This window comes from Mauremys reevesii, linkage group 2 (genome assembly GCF_016161935.1).
Source record: "Mauremys reevesii isolate NIE-2019 linkage group 2, ASM1616193v1, whole genome shotgun sequence".
In the NCBI taxonomy this organism is placed as follows: domain Eukaryota; kingdom Metazoa; phylum Chordata; order Testudines; family Geoemydidae; genus Mauremys; species Mauremys reevesii.
This window is the reverse complement of record NC_052624.1, coordinates 18425226-18444749: the sequence shown is the minus strand read 5'-3', so window position 1 is coordinate 18444749 and position 19524 is coordinate 18425226. Positions and strand designations below refer to the sequence as shown.

Genomic DNA, 19524 nt, shown 5'->3' with positions numbered 1-19524 from the left:
TTTGCACAAAGAAACCAGGTAGTTGCCTACCTCACCAGTTTGTTTGTGCATAGCCTGTTTGTGTCCAGGGATGCAGATTGGGTAATGAAGTAACCTTATTGCAAGGGTGAAGTTTGAAGCTTGTTTGAAAATTTGATCCTAGGAGACCCTTTATAACAGACAGTGATTCAGGCTGATGCTTCCCTTCTGTGAGAATTGCCTGGCAGATGAGCTCAGAATCTTGTGTTACCTTTTCTTCCCTTTGTACCAGATTCAGGTATAAAAGGATAGAGTTCTTTTTGACTGCCAAAGATGCAGTGATCTTTTTCTGCCCTTTGAATGTTTAAAAGGGCTTGAAATGCTTACCAGATAGCTGCTAGAAAACTACTAGCCAGTAGACTATAGCTATTTGCCAGAATCTGATAAGAAAGTTGAGAGCTGTTGAGGGTGCACCCCTTATGGGTCCAGGGGAAGCTGCTAGAAAGTGTGAGGAGGGATAATCTGAAAATAATCCTGTGATAGGATTTTTAGAAGTGCTCAGCATTGGCCTTACTACTTCCACAACTTCACTGGCAGCAGAATTAGGCCAACACTTAATCACTTTTGAAATTCCACCATGAATGCTCTATTGCAGAGTTTGTTTACTTATTTAGAGACAACAAAAGCATGTCCTGTACGGGAAGTATCATGTCCTGTCCCTGCGGGGCCCTATATTTTATGTCATTCTTGACTTGTCTGATAAGTTCTTTTGGAGCTTGTCCTCGTCTTGCTGAGGTCCACAGCTCCATTACAATTGGAATTTCAGTCTGTTTGCAGAGTAGGGGCAGAAGCAGACCTGTCAGAGACTGGGAGCAGGGAATGCCCTGCCTTCTGAAGTTCCTTCCATTTTCTTTTTTGCCTCCGCAGCAACAGGTGGCTCAACCAGATCCCCTGGCTGCAGAACTTTTCTGAGGAAAATTACAAAATTTATTTCAGATTTTTCAGACTAACAATTTAGTTCATTACACTAGATTAGTGTCCCAGGGCTGCATTTTACTTTTTGGGAGCTTCCCCTGAACTCCCCTTACCCTTTTGAGTTTTTTCCAGTATCTATAGGGATACCTATAGCTTTCATCATCACAGGACACTGTCCAGAGGGAAAACCCTATGGAGCTACATAAGAATTACAGGAACAATTTTATCTAGTTCCCAGTCTCAGCAACCCATGCAAAGGACATCACATGAATTCAGTCATCAGTCATGCTCATCTGGTGATGGATTGCAGCCTGCTCCTCATTTTTAGCTTCAGAGAACCAGGGAGAAGCAGAGCAGGGCCCTGTCTGAGGCATCTAAAGGAGGTTTGTCTTCAGAGCATTCCCATTTTACTATCTTCAGACAATTCTTTATGTTTTGCAGATGAATCACACCCTTTTTCTTTTCTCAACTTCAATCATTTTCATTTGATGTTACAATGTGCTCCCTACGGACTCTCTCTAGGATCATGGTATCAATAATGCTGGATTTAGGGAAGAAGGACATTTGCTTATCTTTTTCTAGACAATTTTTCTGATCAGGGATCTGTACAAAGAGAAAGCTGAAGCAAATACACTGAGTGATATGGTTCCTGGAGTATCTTGGATTCAGGACAAATACATGCATATGGTAGCAAGGAAGTCGGTCATTGTCTGGGGATGAGGATAAATACTATCAAGTACAAGGTTTCATCTTAGAAGAATAACAGAAGATGAAGATGGCCATAATGGAAAGCAAGTAGTATCAGAAACAAAAATCCAGTTCTTAGGAGCCTATTATGAATTCGGAACTCATTCAGAGGCATGCTTCTGTGATCTAAAGTGTATACGATACCTGGAATTACTGGATAGATATCTCCTCTGCCTCTTACCCAATCTTATCTGTTTTCAGAGATCTAGCTCCAGTTGTATATTCTCTGCCTTTTTTTGGTGGTTCTCCTGATTCTTTTCAGGGAAGATTCCAGAAAGAGAGAATACAGCATCCACCAGCTAGAACACAGTGATTAATTGAGGTCTCAGAGCACTGTTCCTTCCATAGATAACAAAGTCCAGTCCTTAGGAGCACTGACAGTCTCAGGGCAGAGTAGTCATGTCTCCTATACAATATCGAGATCTGCTAGACTGCCACATAGCCATCAATACATAACTTCACCAAATTCTGTATATTGGTCATCCAGTCTTAGTGAATGCCATTTCCTTAGTTTTGGCAGAAGTCTTTTCCATGCTTACTGCCCAGTGGAAGATGGAGGATATAATATATGCACTACCTCATTTTGGATATCCATATTAAAATGATGGCCCTGCTTCTCACCCTGGAGGCACACTGCTATAAAAATCCCATTTTAACAGTTCTGTGGACCTTGGAATGAAGAATAGAAAAATTATCTGTGATTACATGGAAAATTATTTTCTTAGAGTGATGAGGTCCCCAGATCTGGCCCATCCTGCACACAAATGGATCATACAGAATAGAGATGGCTATGGACATCCAAAGATTTGGGTTTGTTGTTGTTAAGTGCAATTTACCATGCTTTGTAGTAGGAAAAACCCTTATGTTTTTCCTGAAAATATAGTTAACACAACCTACTATTTAGGAAGGTAGATTTACATAAGAACAGCCATATTGGGTCAGACCAGTGGTCCCATCTATCCCAGCATCCTGTCAACTGACAGTGGCCAATGCCAGGAGCTTCAGGGGGAACGAACAGGACAGGCAATCTTGAGTTATCCATTCCATCATCCAGTCCTAGCTCCTGGCAATCAGAGGCTAAAGACACCCCAGAGCATGGAGTTGCATCCCTGACCATCTTGGCTAATAGCCACTGATGGACCTATCCTCCATGAACATATCTAGAACAGTGTTATAGTTTTGGCCTTCACTACATCCCCTCGCAACGAGTTCCACGGGTTGATTGTGAGTTATGTGAAGAAATATTTCCTTTTATTTTAAACATGCTGCCAGTTAATTTCATTGTGGGGGGAGGGGAGAAGAGACTGGTTATTGTGTTATGTGGAGTAAATAATACTTCCTTATTAATTTTCTCCACACCAGTCATGATATTATAGCCTTTTATCATATCCCCCCTTAGTTGTCTCTTTTCCAAGCTGAAAAGTCCCAGTCTTTTTAATCACTCTTCATACAGAAGCTTTTCCATACCCTTAATCGTTGTTGCCCTTCTCTGTACCTTTTCCAATTCTAATGTATCTTTTTTGAGATGGCGTGACTAGAACTGAAATTGAATTATCCTGGCTGTAGAAGTTATCTCAGCGGTAGGGAACTTAAGGGAGCAGGGTATTCCCCTGGTGCCAGCGTCTGACAAATCTGGTTCTGTCCCCAACCTGCAAGCAGGCTGACGTACACATTGTAATGGATCTGCTGTTCTTATTACTCAAAGAAAAGAAATATTCAGGTGAGCACAGATCATTTTTCCTATTTTACCATCCTGAAAAGGGGGTCAATTATACTTTCTCCCTACTAGCAACCGAAGAGGCAGTGGGAGGAGTTTCTCTCTTTCTCACTGCTCTGACAGAGGGTAGGAGGCAGTCTGCACTCTTCTGCTTCTTTGCTGCTGGAAAATAACAGCTTTACATTTCCCATTCTTTCTTTCTCGTCTTCTGCTCCCACTTTTCACACCTTTGTTCTGCTTCTTCTAATTTTTCTTAGAGGCAGAATGAAAAGGATCAGTTCCACTCTTGCTCTGTATACAAGTGAGAGCTCCATTGAAACACAGAAATTGCTGCTGAGTATGCTATGAGCAGCTGCTAATGCAGGGAACAGACCTCCACCAAATAGCAAAGGATTGAACCTCTGCCTTCTATTATATGTTTCTAAGCAGTATTAAAGTGAAACATACAAGAACTTTTCATTAGTCTTATTGCTGTTTGAACTCTATATGTAACAGCAGTAAAACTGGTTATATTCTTGTAAATTTTAGTGTGCTGTGGCAGTCATTGACAGCTTTCCACTTGCTATGTATGGTCTTTCTTCAGTCCTTGTGGTTTAGTTATTATTTACAGGGTGCTGTACGTGTTCATGGCACTTTATGGTAATATAGGAATTAAAGATGCAATCATAAGAGGTTTTTGCGTTATGTGATGTCAATTACAGTATGTGTGTGTGTATTTATATCTATATCACCTGTATAAAATAATGTCTCAACAATGTTTTTTTTCTTAAACATGCATGTTGTGGTTAAAATGTGCATAGTGTTATTAATATGTTTATGTCCTGTGTATTCTGTGGTGCTGACTTAATTTGAAGAATTTTCCTTCTGTTGCCTGGCAGTTTCCAGCATTCTCTAATCAGTGTTTTCAAACAAAAACCAAGGCCAGGCAAAAGCTCTAGTGTGTGTGTATTAAGGGGGAAAAAAGTGAAGCCATGGAGGCATATGAGAGTACTACTTAAAATGACTGTAAATGTTTTTTATCCTCAAAGTTCTGCTGAACGTTGTAAACATTTGAAAAATAACTCTTCCAGACAACCTGTTACAGGTTTAGCCAATAGAAATGTACAATAATGGGCATGCTATTGCCATCTTTGAATACGTTTTCTTTTTTTTTTTCTTTCTCAGTATAGTACTATTAAGCTGTCTGAAAGTTCTTATAAGTTTCACTTTGATACTGCTAAAAAAGAGCTAAGGCAGAATCCTCTGCTGTTTGGATGAGGTGTGGTGGTCCAGTCCCTGCCTTAGCAGCTGCTCACAGCATATTGAGCAGCAGTAGCTCAGTAAATAACTTCCAAGTGTCTCATTAGTTTCACTGGTGCCCTCAACTGTACAGAGAACAGGAGTATATCAGCAAGAAGTATACACATACGTTCTGTATAAATTGTGAAGTACAAATCAATTTTTAATTAGATTTTGTTGAACTCTTTACAAAAAGAGCACCATTTCACTGCTGTGTTTCAACTGCTCTGAAAAGACAATGAAATCCAAAAAACGAAATCTTAGTATTGTTTATAATATTTATGATTCCCTTGCCCTTCCAAAGCACGTGGTGGGGGCGGGGGAACAAAACTAAGTCAAAATTAAGGTCCTTCTTCTGTACATGCTTAACTTGACACATATAAGTGGTCCCAATGAGAGTGTTAGTGTTTGTAGGTTCAGGAGCTAAATCATAAGAAAAACAGGAATAAAATATCAAAAAGTCAGGCAGAGTTATGTGATTGTGATCCTCCTACATGGAGGGCCCGTGGTTATAAAGACAAGATACATGTCTGAAAAATAAGTTGATGGTTTCATGTCTTTGTTTTTCTTTTTTTCTTTTAGTGGGATAGAATGTGCTGAAAAGGCTGTCCAGGAGGAGCCAGTTCACTGTACCATTTAGGGCCCCCGCAGTAGTTCGAAGTAATCTGGATCAGTTTGACTAGAAACTTTTAAATTTTTACTGAAACTTGCAACTTGAAGAAAAAAACCTCTCACTTTGAAAGACTAGCGTTTTGTTGGTTGGTTGGTTTGGCTTTTTTAATGGTCAAATCTATGCGAAGTGCTGTGCATAACATCATTAATTCTCTTCCGAAACCCCTCAAAAAATTTCCATTTTGGTTTTGTTTATGTCCTTGACATCTGTTTCCCAGGGTGAATGGTTTCTCTCCCGAATCATGTCAGATCTTTTTTGGAGTCACTGCTTGTCTCTCTCAGGTGAGAATATAACCATTTTAAAGAAATATAACTTAGAATAATTACAATACATTTGTATACTTTTGTAGAAGCAGCAAAGAATCCTGTGGCACCTTATAGACTAACAGACGTTTTGCAGCATGAGCTTTCGTGGGTGAATACCCACTTCTTCGGGTGCAAGTAGTGGAAATTTCCAGGGGCAGGTTTATATATGCAAGCAAGAAGCAAGCTAGAGATAACGAGGTTAGTTCAATCAGGGAGGATGAGGCCCTGTTCTAGCAGTTGAGTGAAAACCAAGGGAGGAGAAACTGGTTCTGTAGTTGGCAAGCCATTCACAGTCTTTGTTTAATCCTGAGCTGATGGTGACAAATTTGCAGATGAACTGGAGCTCAGCAGTTTCTCTTTGAAGTCTGGTCCTGAAGTTTTTTTGCTGCAGGATAGCCACCTTAAGATCTGCTATTGTGTGGCCAGGGAGGTTGAAGTGTTCTCCTACAGGTTTTTGTATATTGCCATTCCTAATATCTGATTTGTGTCCATTTATCCTTTTCCTTAGAGACTGTCCAGTTTGGCCGATGTACAGATCAGCCACACCATCACCGGTTCATTCACCTGCACGTCCACCAATGTAATATATGCCATCATATGCCAGCAATGCCCCTCTGCTATGTACATTGGCCAAACTGGACAGTCTCTAAGGAAAAGGATAAATGGACACAAATCAGATATTAGGAATGGCAATATACAAAAACCTGTAGGAGAACACTTCAACCTCCCTGGCCACACAATAGCAGATCTTAAGGTGGCTATCCTGCAGCAAAAAAAACTTCAGGACCAGACTTCAAAGAGAAACTGCTGAGCTCCAGTTCATCTGCAAATTTGACACCATCAGCTCAGGATTAAACAAAGACTGTGAATGGCTTGCCAACTACAGAACCAGTTTCTCCTCCCTTGGTTTTCACTCAACTGCTAGAACAGGGCCTCATCCTCCCTGATTGAACTAACCTCATTATCTCTAGCTTGCTTCTTGCTTGCATATATAAACCTGCCCCTGGAAATTTCCACTACTTGCATCCGAAGAAGTGGGTATTCACCCACGAAAGTTCATGCTGCAAAACGTCTGTTAGTCTATAAGGTGCCACAGGATTCTTTGCTGCTTCTACAGAACCAGACTAACACGGCTACCCCTCTGATACTTTTGTATTCTGATTCTTGTTTTCCTTATCTTTCTACATGTACCATGACTTTTCTTCTTTGGTGTACCACTACCTGAGCAGCATAACCCTAATTACTGAATTGGATATCACACATGGGGATCCACACAATCATTCAACGCTTAGCATAAAAGGGGAATGATTTATATGGCATTCAGCAGTAAAGAGATACTGTAGTATGCAGAGAGCAGCATGTAGGAATTATGTGCCTTTTACTTTTAAATTATTTGCAACTTCTTATTTTTGGGATTTTTTGTTTTGCTTGTTATCCATGCACTAAGCAGGAAAACTTTGCAGAATAACTGATCGCTATAATTATACCTATTCTTCTGTGCACTAACACTTTACTGGAGGTGCCACATCTAAAATTTGAGACAGGCTAGGCTAGAGCCCTGGGAAGATGTATGCACTTGCTTAACTCTGAACACTGTGAGCATTCCTATTGAAATCAGTGTGTGAACAGGTGCATTTACCTTTACAGGTTGATGCCCTATAGTTTTAAATTGCTGCTATTGCTGGTGCTGTAAGGAAAAATGTTAATTTTCTGTTGCATACGAATGATTGTCCAGGTTTACCTGGCATGTCAGGCAGAATAGAACATAATCTGTTAGAGGCAACAAGCACTTCTGATTGTCTTCATGTGTTGTTAAATGTGGTCTCTTGGTTTTAATTCTATTTTACTTTTTGTTAGTGCCATTTTCCCTAACAGACATTAATACTTCAGATTTTTAAGGATGAGGATAAGTTCATTTGAAGAATATTGAAGCTGGGATTTTTTTTAAGGCTGCGGGTGTCTTGATCATTACAATTACATACAATGCCTAAGAATTAGGTAGCCATTGCCTTGGATAACCAACAGATTTTTGGTTGTTATTCGGTAATGACATTCCCTAGGTTGGAGAATGTTGATGCAAGTAAAGTCCATAAAGCAGTCCTTTTTATTATAAGAGGGGTTTTTTCGAGTAGCCAGTTTTGTAAGGTAATGGTTGAAGCTAAATAAACAGGCTGTCTTGAATGAATCTACAAAACTTGATATTGGCATTTTAGTTCTATAGTTGTTACTTGCTTCCCTCCCCCCCCCCCAATAATACCTTATTTTCAGGTTAGCAAAAGTGAAGAACATCTCTAAAGTTTCTTCTCAGTGTATGGGTTAAGGAATTGTCTTTCACTGTTTTTTTGTAAACTTTCATACTAATCCTTTATTTAAAAATGGTGCAAAGTAGAACATTAGTCAAATTGCTAAACAGTATTTTACAAGCTATAATAATGCTCTTCAAGCAAAAGAAGTGTTGTTGCATACATCTAAAAGGTTTATTTTTAACTTCCTATTAGATTTCATCTGAAGACCGAAGTGTGCTGTGGGCTTTGATTACTTTTTATGGAGGGGATTGCCAGTTGAGCCTCAATAATAAGTGTACTCATTTGATTGTGCCTGAGCCAAAGGGGGTAAGAGTTTATTACATGTACAATCTTTCCTGGTGTAGTTCTCATTTGCTTCTGAATAATCAAACAATTTTCACCATTCCTGAAGTTCTTTAGAGTCTCAAATTGCTCGCTGGATTTGAACAGCTGAACTGATCATGTTAATGCATTGCAGCTAATTGTCTCATATTTATTTTCCCTAGAGCTTTGAGTTTGATTAATTCAAAAGGTATCCCAGCTTCAGTTTATGTATTTCTAATCTGATTTGTAGCTGCATAAAAACTTATTTATCAAATAACTATTTGATGTCTAAACTGGCTTTACAGTTGCCTTCCTAGTTACTCATATACACTAGTCCCGGCGTCGGCAACCTTTCAGAAGTGGTGTGCCGAGTCTTCATTTATTCACTCTAATTTAAGGTTTCGTGTGCCAGTAATACATTGTAATGTTTTTAGAAGATCTCTTTCTATAAGTTTATAATATATAACTAAACTATTATTGTATGTTAAAGTAAATAAGGTTTTTAAAATGTTTTAAGAAGCTTAATTTAAAATTAAATTAAAATGCAGAGCCCCTCGGACTGGTGGCCAGGACCCAGGCAGTGTGAGTGCCACTGAAAATCAGCTCACGTGCCGAATGCGGCACACGTGCCATAGGTTGTCTACCCCAGCACTAGTCAGTAGTGCATGTGCATTAGTATATGTCCTTTATAATTACTTAGTGGCATTCCTGAAGAAAAATTACAAGGCTAGAGTAGAAATACTGAAAACAACATATTGACTCTATAATCTTATTACTAGACTATCACTGAAAAAAGATTTGCAGTGCCTTCCATTTTGTTGACATTTTAGGGGTGTATGTGTATGGGGAGAAGAATCCAAAAGGCAACCCTAAATAACAAAATTCCCAAAGGATTTTCCTCTTGGAGGAAGATGAAGGGTTATTTTGTCCCACTAATTACTGCATAATATTTTGATGAAAAATACTGAGCATTTATACAGAATTTTTAATATTCATAGCTCTTCACAAACCCTAGCTAACCTTCAGATTAAGTAAGTGGTACTGCCTTTATATGGGTGGGGAAACTGAATAATAGGCTAAGGGCTTTGCCAGAGATGGCACACGGAGAAACCACCAGAATCAAGTCTTATAGTGTCCGATTAGTAATGCTCTAATTATGGCAGTTCCAGTATAAGTACTTATTTCAGGTACTTACTTCTCTGGGGAAAAAAAGTCCTAATGTGTTTGTTCTCAAACCATAATTAAATATTTAAAAATATAAAAAACCCAAACCACAAAAGCAACAAAGAATCCTGTGGCACCTTATAGACTAACAGATGTTTTGCAGCATGAGCTTTCGTGGGTGAATACCCACTTCGGATGCAAGAAGAAGAAGAAGTGGGTATTCACCCACGAAAGCTTATGCTGCAAAACATCTGTTACTCTATAAGGTGCCACAGGATTCTTTGTTGCTTTTACCGATCCAGACTAACACGGCTACCCCTCTGATACCAAACCACAAAAAATGTTACTTAGACATTTCTAGCTATCTTATCAAGGTTTTTCTTTGTTTTTTGTTTTGTGCTTTGGTAACTTAGGCACTGATCCTGCAAGTACTTTAACAAATGCTTGACATTATGGATGTGAGTAGTCTATAAAAAAATTGTGAAGTTAAACATGTGTCTGAAGGCTTGCTGAATTGGGGGTCTAAAATGTATACTTTAAACTTGTTGTGTAGATCTTTGTCAAGTTTGGAATTTTTTGATTGAGAAATAATTCTTTTATACAAGTGTCAGGGTTCCCTCCCCACTCTAAACTCTGGGGTACAGATGTGGGGACCCGCATGAAAGACCCCCTAAGCTTATTTCTACCAGCTTAGGTTAAAAACTTCCCCACTGTACAAATTCTTCCTTGTCCTTGGACAGTGTCGCAGCCACCACCAAGTGAGTTAGACAAAGATTCAGGAAAAAGAGTTCCTGTTTCCCCAAAATATCCCCGCAAGCCTCTTTACCACCTTTCCTGGGGAGGCTTGAGAATAATATACCAACCAAATAGGTAAACAAGATGATTACAGACCAGATCCATGGGTTTTTAGGACACTAAAAATACAATCAGATTCGTAAAAACAGAACTTTATAATAAAGAAAAAAATAAAAGAAGCACCTCTGTAAAATCAGGATGGAAGGTAGTTTTACAGGGTAGTAAGATTTAAAACAAAGAGGATACCCCTCCAGGCAAAACTTCAAAGTTACAAAAAACAGGACTAAACCTCCCTCTTAGCATAGGGAAAATTCACAAGCTAAAACAAAAGATACATTTCCTTGCTATTACTTACATCTAAAATTACAGAAATAATATCATTCAGTAGGAGCTGGATTACTTGCTTGATCCCTCTCTTCGTCTCAGAGAGAACAACAAAAAGCACACACCCCCCCCCCCCATTTGAAAGTATCTTCTCTCCCCATTGGTCATAGAATATCAGGGTTGGAAGGGACCTCAGGAGGTCATCTAGCCCAACCCCCTGCTCAAAGCAGGACCAATTCCCAACTAAATCATCCCAGCCAGGGCTTTGTCAAGCCTGACCTTAAACCTCTCTAAGGAAGGAGAGTCCACCACCGCCCTAGGTAACCTATTCCAGTGCTTCACCACCCTCCTAGTGAAAAAGTTTTTCCTAATATCCAACCTAAACCTCCCCCACTGCAACTTGAGACCATTACTCCTTGTTCTGTCATCTTCTACCACTGAGAACAGTCTAGATCCATCCTCTTTGGAACCCCCTTTCAGGTAGTTGAAAGCAGCTATCAAATCCCCCCTCATTCTTCTCTTCTGCAGACTAAACAGTTCCAATTTCCTTAGCCTCTCCTCATAAGTCATGTGTTCCAGCCCCCTAATCATTCTTGTTGCCCTCCGCTGGACTCTTTCCAATTTTCCACATCCTTCTTGTAGCGTGGGGCCCCAAACTGGACACAGTACTCCAGATGAGGCCTCACCAATGTCGAATAGAGGGGAATGATCACGTCCCTCGATCTGCTGGCAATGCCCCTAGTTATACAGCTCAAAATGCCGTTAGCCTTCTTGGCAGCAAGGGCACACTGTTGACTCATATCCAGCTTCTCATCCACTGTAACCCCTGGGACCTTTTCTGCAGAACTGCTGTTTAGCCATTCGGTCCCTAGTCTGTAGCAGTGCATGGGATTCTTCCGTCCTAAGGGCAGGACTCTGCATTTGTCCTTGTTGAACCTCATCAGGTTTCTTTTGGCCCAATCCTCTAATTTGTCTAGGTCCCTCTGTATCCTATCCCTACCTTCCAGCGTATCTACCACTCCTCCCAGTTTAGTGTCATCTGCAAACTTGCTGGGGGTGCAGTCCACGCCATCCTCCAGATCATTATTCATACACAGGACATTCCCTGCTGACTGGTTTTTCTTGTGGCCTCCCACTCTTGTGGGCTTCTTGTGGGCTTTGCTGAGTGTTGCGGGATCGAAGCCCTAAATTATAAGCTTTTTTGGGCAGAAACACTATGTTCTATGTTTTGAGCTCGATGCATATTTATGATGTTAGAGAAAACACATGAGCATTTCATATTGTTTAACTGTCATTTTTGTGGATGTGTGCGCGCCCTACGTTACATCTTCGCTCTAAACTTTCAGACATCTTATTTAATTTTACATAATTACTAAAGGAAAAAGACTGTATAAGATAACTACTCTAAGTCCTCTTTATCATAATACAATAGAGTACTTCTGTGGAGTAATTCGCTTTGACAATAGCCATGATATCAATAAAGATTTACAAGTCATTATGACTAAATAGGATGAGATAAAACGAGATGTCTAATACTTGCCAATGAGAAAAGAAAATAGGAGCACATGTCTGCGAATACTTCCCGCAGCCCGGTTTTATGATGTGTGAATGCGAGTTTTGCTTTCCAGCAATAATGCTGGATGACCATTAGCTGAAATTGCGTTTCTCAAAATATAGTTCAAGGGACATTGTCAATTTGATTTTTTTTAATTGACTAAAAATCCCAGCTTCTGATAGAATGCCCTTTAAATATTACATCCTGAAAGGGTTTTTTAAAATTTAATTTAAAGAAATTAATAGAGTTTTTTTTCTGCTTGATGAAGTCTGAAGGCGTTTCAAGCAAAGGAGATAACTGATTATAGCACTGCTCCTGCAAACATGCATGTGGGTAATTCATACTTTTCCGAAAGGGGAAAGAATGATATTGACTGTGTACAGATTTTTACTTTGTATATTTGACTGCAAACTGGAAAAAAACAACAACACATTTTCCCCTTTGTAACAATAGAAGGTACACAAATTCAGGCATTTTTTTCAAGTTGATGGTGGTCTTTTCAGTTCTGTTCTCAGCTTTTAGTAAATGGCATGGAGTGTGAGAGATAGTCATTGAGTTTTCAAGTATCAGAGGGGTAGCCGTGTCTGGATCTGTAAAAGCAGCAAAGAGTCCTGTGGCACCTTATAGACTAACAGACGTTTTGGAGCATGAGCTTTCGTGGGTGAATACCCACTTTTCAGTCTTTTTGGACTTTGCTCCCATAAATCATCAATATTATAACTTTAACAAAATTATAAATATTGGGCCAGATTCTCATTTATACCCTTAAATTGGGTGTAAATTAAATTTAGGCCCATGTTAGGTCTCCTGTACACTATCAGAGTGGAGTAAAAGGGGCATTACTGTAAGTAAGTCCAATTTCTATTTCTGCACTTACATGCTATTTTTAAAAGTGTGTCTGTGTATCTATCTATATATAAAATTAACTTTTATCATTTTAACTAACACCATTCTCATACCTCCCCCATTCCTCTGTTCTGTTCTGTTATGCCTTTCTGTGCTAGCATGTGTTGTTTTGAACTTGAAGCTTATTGGAGCAAGTATCTGCAAGCTCAAGCTCTGCAAGATGTACCTCTACTAGAGCTATGTAGGGCAGCTACCTGGAGTTCCTTACACACCTTCACACGACATTATGTTTTGGTCCAGTCTTCTTCTACAGATACAGCTGTAGGGACAACAGTATTACAGTCAGTCGTCACTTCTGCATCCTTGCACCCACCTCTTGTTTGACTACTGCTTGCTAATCTCCCAGGTGTGGAATACACATAGGGCCCATGACTCGAAGAAGAAATTGAGGCTACTTACTTGTAACTGAAGGTTCTTCAGGATGTGTGGTCCCTATCTGTATTCCACTACCTGCCCTCTGATCCCTCTGCTGAGGATCATAACTGGATTTGCGATAGGAGAAGGAACTGGGGACGACTGGTCTGCACCCCACCTTAAACCCTTGGTTCAGAGCATGAGTAGAGCAATTGGATATGTGTGGATCAATGGACACTGCTTACTAAAAGTCTCCAGACTCAGGCGCATGGTGCGCATGCGTCCCCATGTGTGGAACACAGATAGGGACCACACATCTCAAAGAATCTCCAGTTACAGGTAACTAACCTCTTTTTCTGAAGGCCTTCTCAGATCCAAGCCAGTTGGTCTCGCCTATAATTGATTTATGGTCTTTGAAAGCTTTGGCTGAGTTGTCTGAAGACTCAGATCATTGTCTTTTGAAATCTAGAGTTCTCCCTTTGGATCTGCTCCTTCAGGGACCATCACTTCTAAAAACAGAGATTATCGTTCAGGTCCATTGAAATCTCAGTTCTGAGTAGGTGGCTCAGGGAATATTAATTATTCCAGTTGGTCTTGGGAAACGTCTTACAGGGCTCTATACCATTAAAGGTAATAATTGGAGATATACCAATCTCCTAGAACTGGAAGGGACCTTGAAAGGTCATTGAGTCCAGCCCCCTGCCTTCACTAGCAGGACCAATTTTTGCCCCAAATCCCTAAGTGGCCTCCTCAAGGATTGAACTCACAACCCTGGGTTTAGCAGGCCAATGCTCAAACCACTGAGCTATCCCTCCCCCCCTATCTCTGTGTGGTCAGCACCTCCTGGTCAGTCTTAGTCAGGCTGTTCTATTTTTTGTGTTTACTGCATGCTATGAAGTTCTGGCCTTACAGCCTTCTCCATAGGTTTCCATGGCTAAGGAACTTTCAATTAAATACTTAAAAGAACAGACGGAGAATAACTGTGGATCTTCTTTCCCAGCCAAATCTAAATATAGACTGGGCTTTTGGCTACAGTCACTTATTCACCTTCCCAAATCTCTCTTGTTTCTGTACTTAAGAAAAATCAAGTTCCTTATGCTTTCCTAGGGAAGTATAATTCCTACCCAAAATTGACATGCTGCTGAAAGCAACAGGAGAGAGTGCTATCTGTCGATCACTCGTAATCTGTGGTGTTTGCAGTTCCCACAGGGATGGGCACAACAAGTATTGAATAAAAATCTCCAAACTTTTTAATTGAATTGTGCTTTTATACATAATACCCAAAACTCTGTCAGGCACTCCACAGAAACACACACAAAGTCATTTCTATGCCTTTATGTTCCATGTAAAGATAACGTAACAAAAGGGAGACAAAGAAAAAGGTGGTAGGTAGAGGCTGTGGGGATAAGGCTTACAAATATAACATGAGTTTGATTTAGAGGGTTCCACATTTACCTTTATTTTGGGTTTGTAGAGATCTTCCTGTCTCTATGTGGTGGGGGAGGGAAGTTTTAAAATGAGTTGGCAGTTAGTGGGGAGAGGGGGGATGAAAGAAGGTAAGAAAGGGAAATAGAGACCAAGGAAGAAGTAGAAAGTTGGTCTCCTTCTCCCTGTCCCAAAGGGATGGAGAGAGAAGTTAATGGAGGAAATAGGATTGTAGGAATTGCCATACTGGGTCGGACCAGTAGTCCATCTAGACCAGCATTTTATCTGTGACAGTGGCCAGAACAAAGTATTTCAGAGGAAGGGGTAAGAAACTCCATAGTGGACAGTTCTGGATTAACTGATTTATACAAGCAGTATCTTCCAAATCCTTCTTAAGGTTAATTTAGGTCCCGGGCATGAGAGTTTATACCCTTTCTGGTATTTAATTAATGTAAATGTAGTGTTCTTATCTGTACAATCCTTTTTTGAATCCTATTGAATGCTTGGCCTCTGATATGTTGTGGGGGTGAGGCCTACAGATTGTTCTCTTATCAGTTTTAAATATATGACATTCAATTTAATTGAACATCCTCTTATTCTTGTATTATGAAATAGAATGGAAATAGGGAGAGCATGATGGAGAGGAGAATGGTGGGCAGAGAGGTTGAGATTTGCTTCAGGAGTAGAATAACTTGGGGGACTGGGGTAGGTTGGGACGCTATTTATGTTACAGTAGCACCCAGAGGCCCTGGTTGTGCTGGGAGCTATACAAGATATTATCCCAAAATGTCTACAGACTAATTAATTAAAGGCAAGAGGCAACAGGTTTGTGGGAATTGGGGTGTGAAGGAGTAGGAAGCACAGACTGTTTGTGTGGGGGAGGGGAGAGCCAGAGGTTTAGGTGAGTGTCAGGAATTCAACTGTGAGCTGAGCTTGGCCTGGGGGAGGGGAGGTGACACCTCTGGCCAGGGCAGACAAAGGAAGGAGGCGGAGGAGAGAGGAGGGGCCGGAGAGGACTGGGGGACGAAAGTGGGCTGGAGAAGAGAGAGGAGCAGGGAGACCGAGCTCTGATCCCGGGGGGGGGGGGGCTGTGAGGCCCCCCAAGATGGACCGAACCGGGGGGATCTGGTTATCTGTGCCTGCAAGACCTGTGTTGGACTGTGTTCCTGTCGTCTAAATAAACCTTCTGCTTTACTGGATGGCTGAGAGTCATGGTGAATCGTAGGGAGCACGGGGGTGAAGGCCCTGGGTCCCCCACACTCCGTGACAACTGGTGGCAGCGGTGGGATCGGCGGCACCCCGTGGACGGCGCTTCCTGCAGTAAGTGACTGGGGAGCAGTAAAACGAAGGGGCGATTCACTCCTGGGCGAGTGTGGCCAGAGAGCAGGACTTTGCAGTAACAGGGTCCCCCGGGGGATCACAGCGAGCGAGCCCAGGGGCGAAGGAGTCTGCAGCTCGACCCTGGCAGAGAGGGGGTGACCTCAAAGACTGGCACACGAGGGGTCCCCCTGGAACCCGTGGGGAGCGGCGAGCACCCCGGCCTGCGAGTGGCCAGCAGGAAGATGTATTCCCAGAAGCACAAGTGGGAGCTGGTGGAGCTGTGCAAGCAGGGGGGGCTGCGCCATGGGAAGCTCACCAAGGCCCAGCTGATTGCCCGGCTGGAGGAGAGAGATCGCAGGAATGAACCGGTCCCTGTCTCTGAGGGAAGCAGCCGGGCAGATGCAGCGCAGGCACCAGTGTCTGTACCCGCTGGGAGTGGTCAGCCGGCCGCTGAGGGCTCCCCGAGACCCCCCACCCCTAGGCCTAGGGGGAGGAGGAGCCCAGCTACGGAGGGCACCGTGACCCCCCCGGCCAGCAGGGGATCGTCCCGGCGACGCTCGGCCTCCGTGGAACTCAGGCGGCTGGAGTTGGAGAGAGAGATCAAACGGATGGAGATGGAGGAGCGTAAGGAGCTGAGGGCATATGAGGAAAGACAAAGCCAGCGTGAATACGAGGCGAGAGAGAAGGAGAAGCAACAGCAACGTGAATTCGAGGCGAGAGAGAAGGAGGAGCAGCGCAGACATGAGCTGGCCATGGCCCAACTGAACAACAGGGAGGCCCCGGCTGCGGTGAGTGAGGGGGGGGCCCAAGCCTACAAAGAGCTTCGATACGAACTTCCTGGCCCCGCGTAAGGAGGGGGAGGACATAGACACCTTCCTGACGGCCTTTGAGAACGCCTGTGAGCTGCACCAGGTTGACCCCGCAGACAGGATCCGGTGCCTCACCCCCTTACTGGACCCCACCGCCGTGGAGGTGTACAGCCGAATGAGAGGGGAGGAGGCGCGGGACTACAACCTGTTCAAAGAGGCCCTGCTCCGCGAGTTTGGGCTGACCCCGGAGATGTACCGGAAGAGGTTCCGGGGTCAACGTAAGACCCGGGAGGTCACATACCTGCAACTGGTCAACCGGGCGCAGGGGTACGCCCGCAAGTGGACGGCTGGGGCCCAAACCAGAGAGGACCTGCTTGACCTATTCGTACTGGAGCACCTGTATGATCAGTGCCCAGCTGACCTGAAGCAGTGGCTGATGGACCGGAAGCCGGAGAACCCGCAGCATGCAGGCCGGCTGGCCGACCAATACATGGACAGTCGGGCAGGGGATGGCAGGGAGGAGTCTCGAAGGAGCAGATCTGCCTCAACGCAGAGAGAGAGTCACCATGGGACCTCCCAGAAGGAGCCGAGGGAGGGCCCCCACCAAAGGGAAGCATCTGGCGTCAGGTCCAGCCGTCCCCCTCGAGGGGACCCACGAGACATGGGCTGCTATCAATGTGGCCAACCGGGCCACGTACGGGGCCAGTGCCCCAAGCTCCGGGACAAACTGAGCAGACCAACCCCACACCGGGTCAACTTGGTAGAGACCCAGCCGGATGAGGGGCAGCGGTCGCACGAAAGGGGGGTGGGCCGCGTACCCCCTGCAAAGGAGGGAGGGGGGCCCCGGGTCGACCCCTCCGAGGGGCTGGATGCTCCCAGCCCTGAGTTTGGGGTTTACAGGGTGGGCACGGGACTACCCCTCCGGAGCGAGTGCCTTGTTCCCCTGGAGGTAGACGGGAAGGAGGTCACTGGGTACTGGGATACGGGCGCAGAGGTGAAGCTGGCCCGGCCGCAGGTGGTGGGCTCAGATCGGATGGTGCCCAACACCTACCTGAACCTGAGGGGCGTGATCGGGACCCCATTCAAGGTGCCTGTCGCGAGGGTACACCTGAAGTGGGGGGACAAGGAGGGCCTCAAGGACGTGGGAGTGCACCCACATTTGCCCACGGAGGTGTTAATGGGGGGGGACCTCGAGGACTGGCCAAGTAACACCCAGGGTACCCTGTCCGTGAACCGTAGTCAGGGTCGACGCAGGGCTCTGCACCCTGACCCCGGGGAAAGTACTTTGGCCGAGACACCGGACCCTGACCCGGTGGGGAGGGAACGCCCAGGGACAGGGCTCAGAGAGGCTGTGGCCCCAGACCCAGCCGGTGAGAGGACAGATCCCTGCCCCTGCCCCAGCGGCTGAGTACCAGGCCGCGGTGCGGGGAGACCCCTCCTTGCGGAGGATAAGGGACCTGGCCAGCCTCGGGGGGGGACAGACCATGGGACGAGGTGGCCGGAAAAGGTTCCTGTGGGAGAAGGGGCTCCTGTACCGAGAATGGGCTCCCCCAGGGAAGATGGAGTCAGGGGGGATCAGGAGGCTACTGGTGGTACCCCAGGAGTATCGCCGCCAGCTGCTGTGCCAGGCCCATGACATTCCCCCCTCTGGGCACCAGGGAGCCTGGCGTACCCAGCAGCGGCTGCTGCAGAACTATTACTGGCCTGGGGTCTTTGCCCATGTCCGGCAGCACTGCCGCTCCTGTGACGTCTGCCAGAGGGAGAGGAAGGCCCGGGACAGGGGGGAGATGGCTGTAAGGCCCTCGCCCCGCCCCGAGGAGCCTGTCCAGAGGGGGGCCCGGGTCAGAAGGGGGGCTCTGAACCGAGAGAACCCGAATCACAGCCCCCCAGACTGGAACGTGGGGAGAAGGCCCCAGCCCAGGGTGCACCCCAGGGGTATTGGGGTGGGGAGAGGGCGCGGGCGGCATAAGGTTGTAGGTGGGTCCGAACTTCCCCGGGTCACTGGCTGGAGTGACCCCGCTCAGTTCAGTCTCGGAGGGGGGAGAGGTGTGAAGGAGTAGGAAGCACAGACTGTTTGTGTGGGGGAGGGGAGAGCCAGAGGTTTAGGTGAGTGTCAGGAATTCAACTGTGAGCTGAGCTTGGCCTGGGGGAGGGGAGGTGACACCTCTGGCCAGGGCAGACAAAGGAAGGAGGCGGAGGAGAGAGGAGGGGCCGGAGAGGACTGGGGGACGAAAGTGGGCTGGAGAAGAGAGAGGAGCAGGGAGACCGAGCTCTGATCCCCGGGGGGGGGGCTGTGAGGCCCCCCAAGATGGACCGAACCAGGGGGATCTGGTTATCTGTGCCTGCAAGACCTGTGTTGGACTGTGTTCCTGTCGTCTAAATAAACCTTCTGCTTTACTGGATGGCTGAGAGTCCTGGTGAATCGTAGGGAGCACGGGGGTGAAGGCCCTGGGTCCCCCACACTCCGTGACATGGGGTGAGGCAGGGATAATAGAAACAACAATGCATGGTTATGTAGACAAATAATGTGCACAGTTTGGAACACAGAGCTGTTCATCTGTAACGTGACCATAGATCTGTTTGTAAAAATCTGATGTCAGGAAGCTGGCG

The 19524-nt window shown here is 44.7% G+C and overlaps 1 protein-coding gene across 1 annotated transcript in view; it reads left to right on the top strand.

Moving 5' to 3' along the window:
• Positions 1 to 19524, top strand: part of PAXIP1 (PAX interacting protein 1) — a 91146-nt gene that overhangs the window by 11261 nt on the left and 60361 nt on the right. Inside the window, exons 4-5 of the mRNA XM_039525041.1 lie at positions 5566 to 5629; positions 8152 to 8265. Coding sequence (XP_039380975.1) covers positions 5566 to 5629; positions 8152 to 8265 — 178 coding nt within the window. The remainder of the gene's footprint in view (positions 1 to 5565; positions 5630 to 8151; positions 8266 to 19524) is intronic.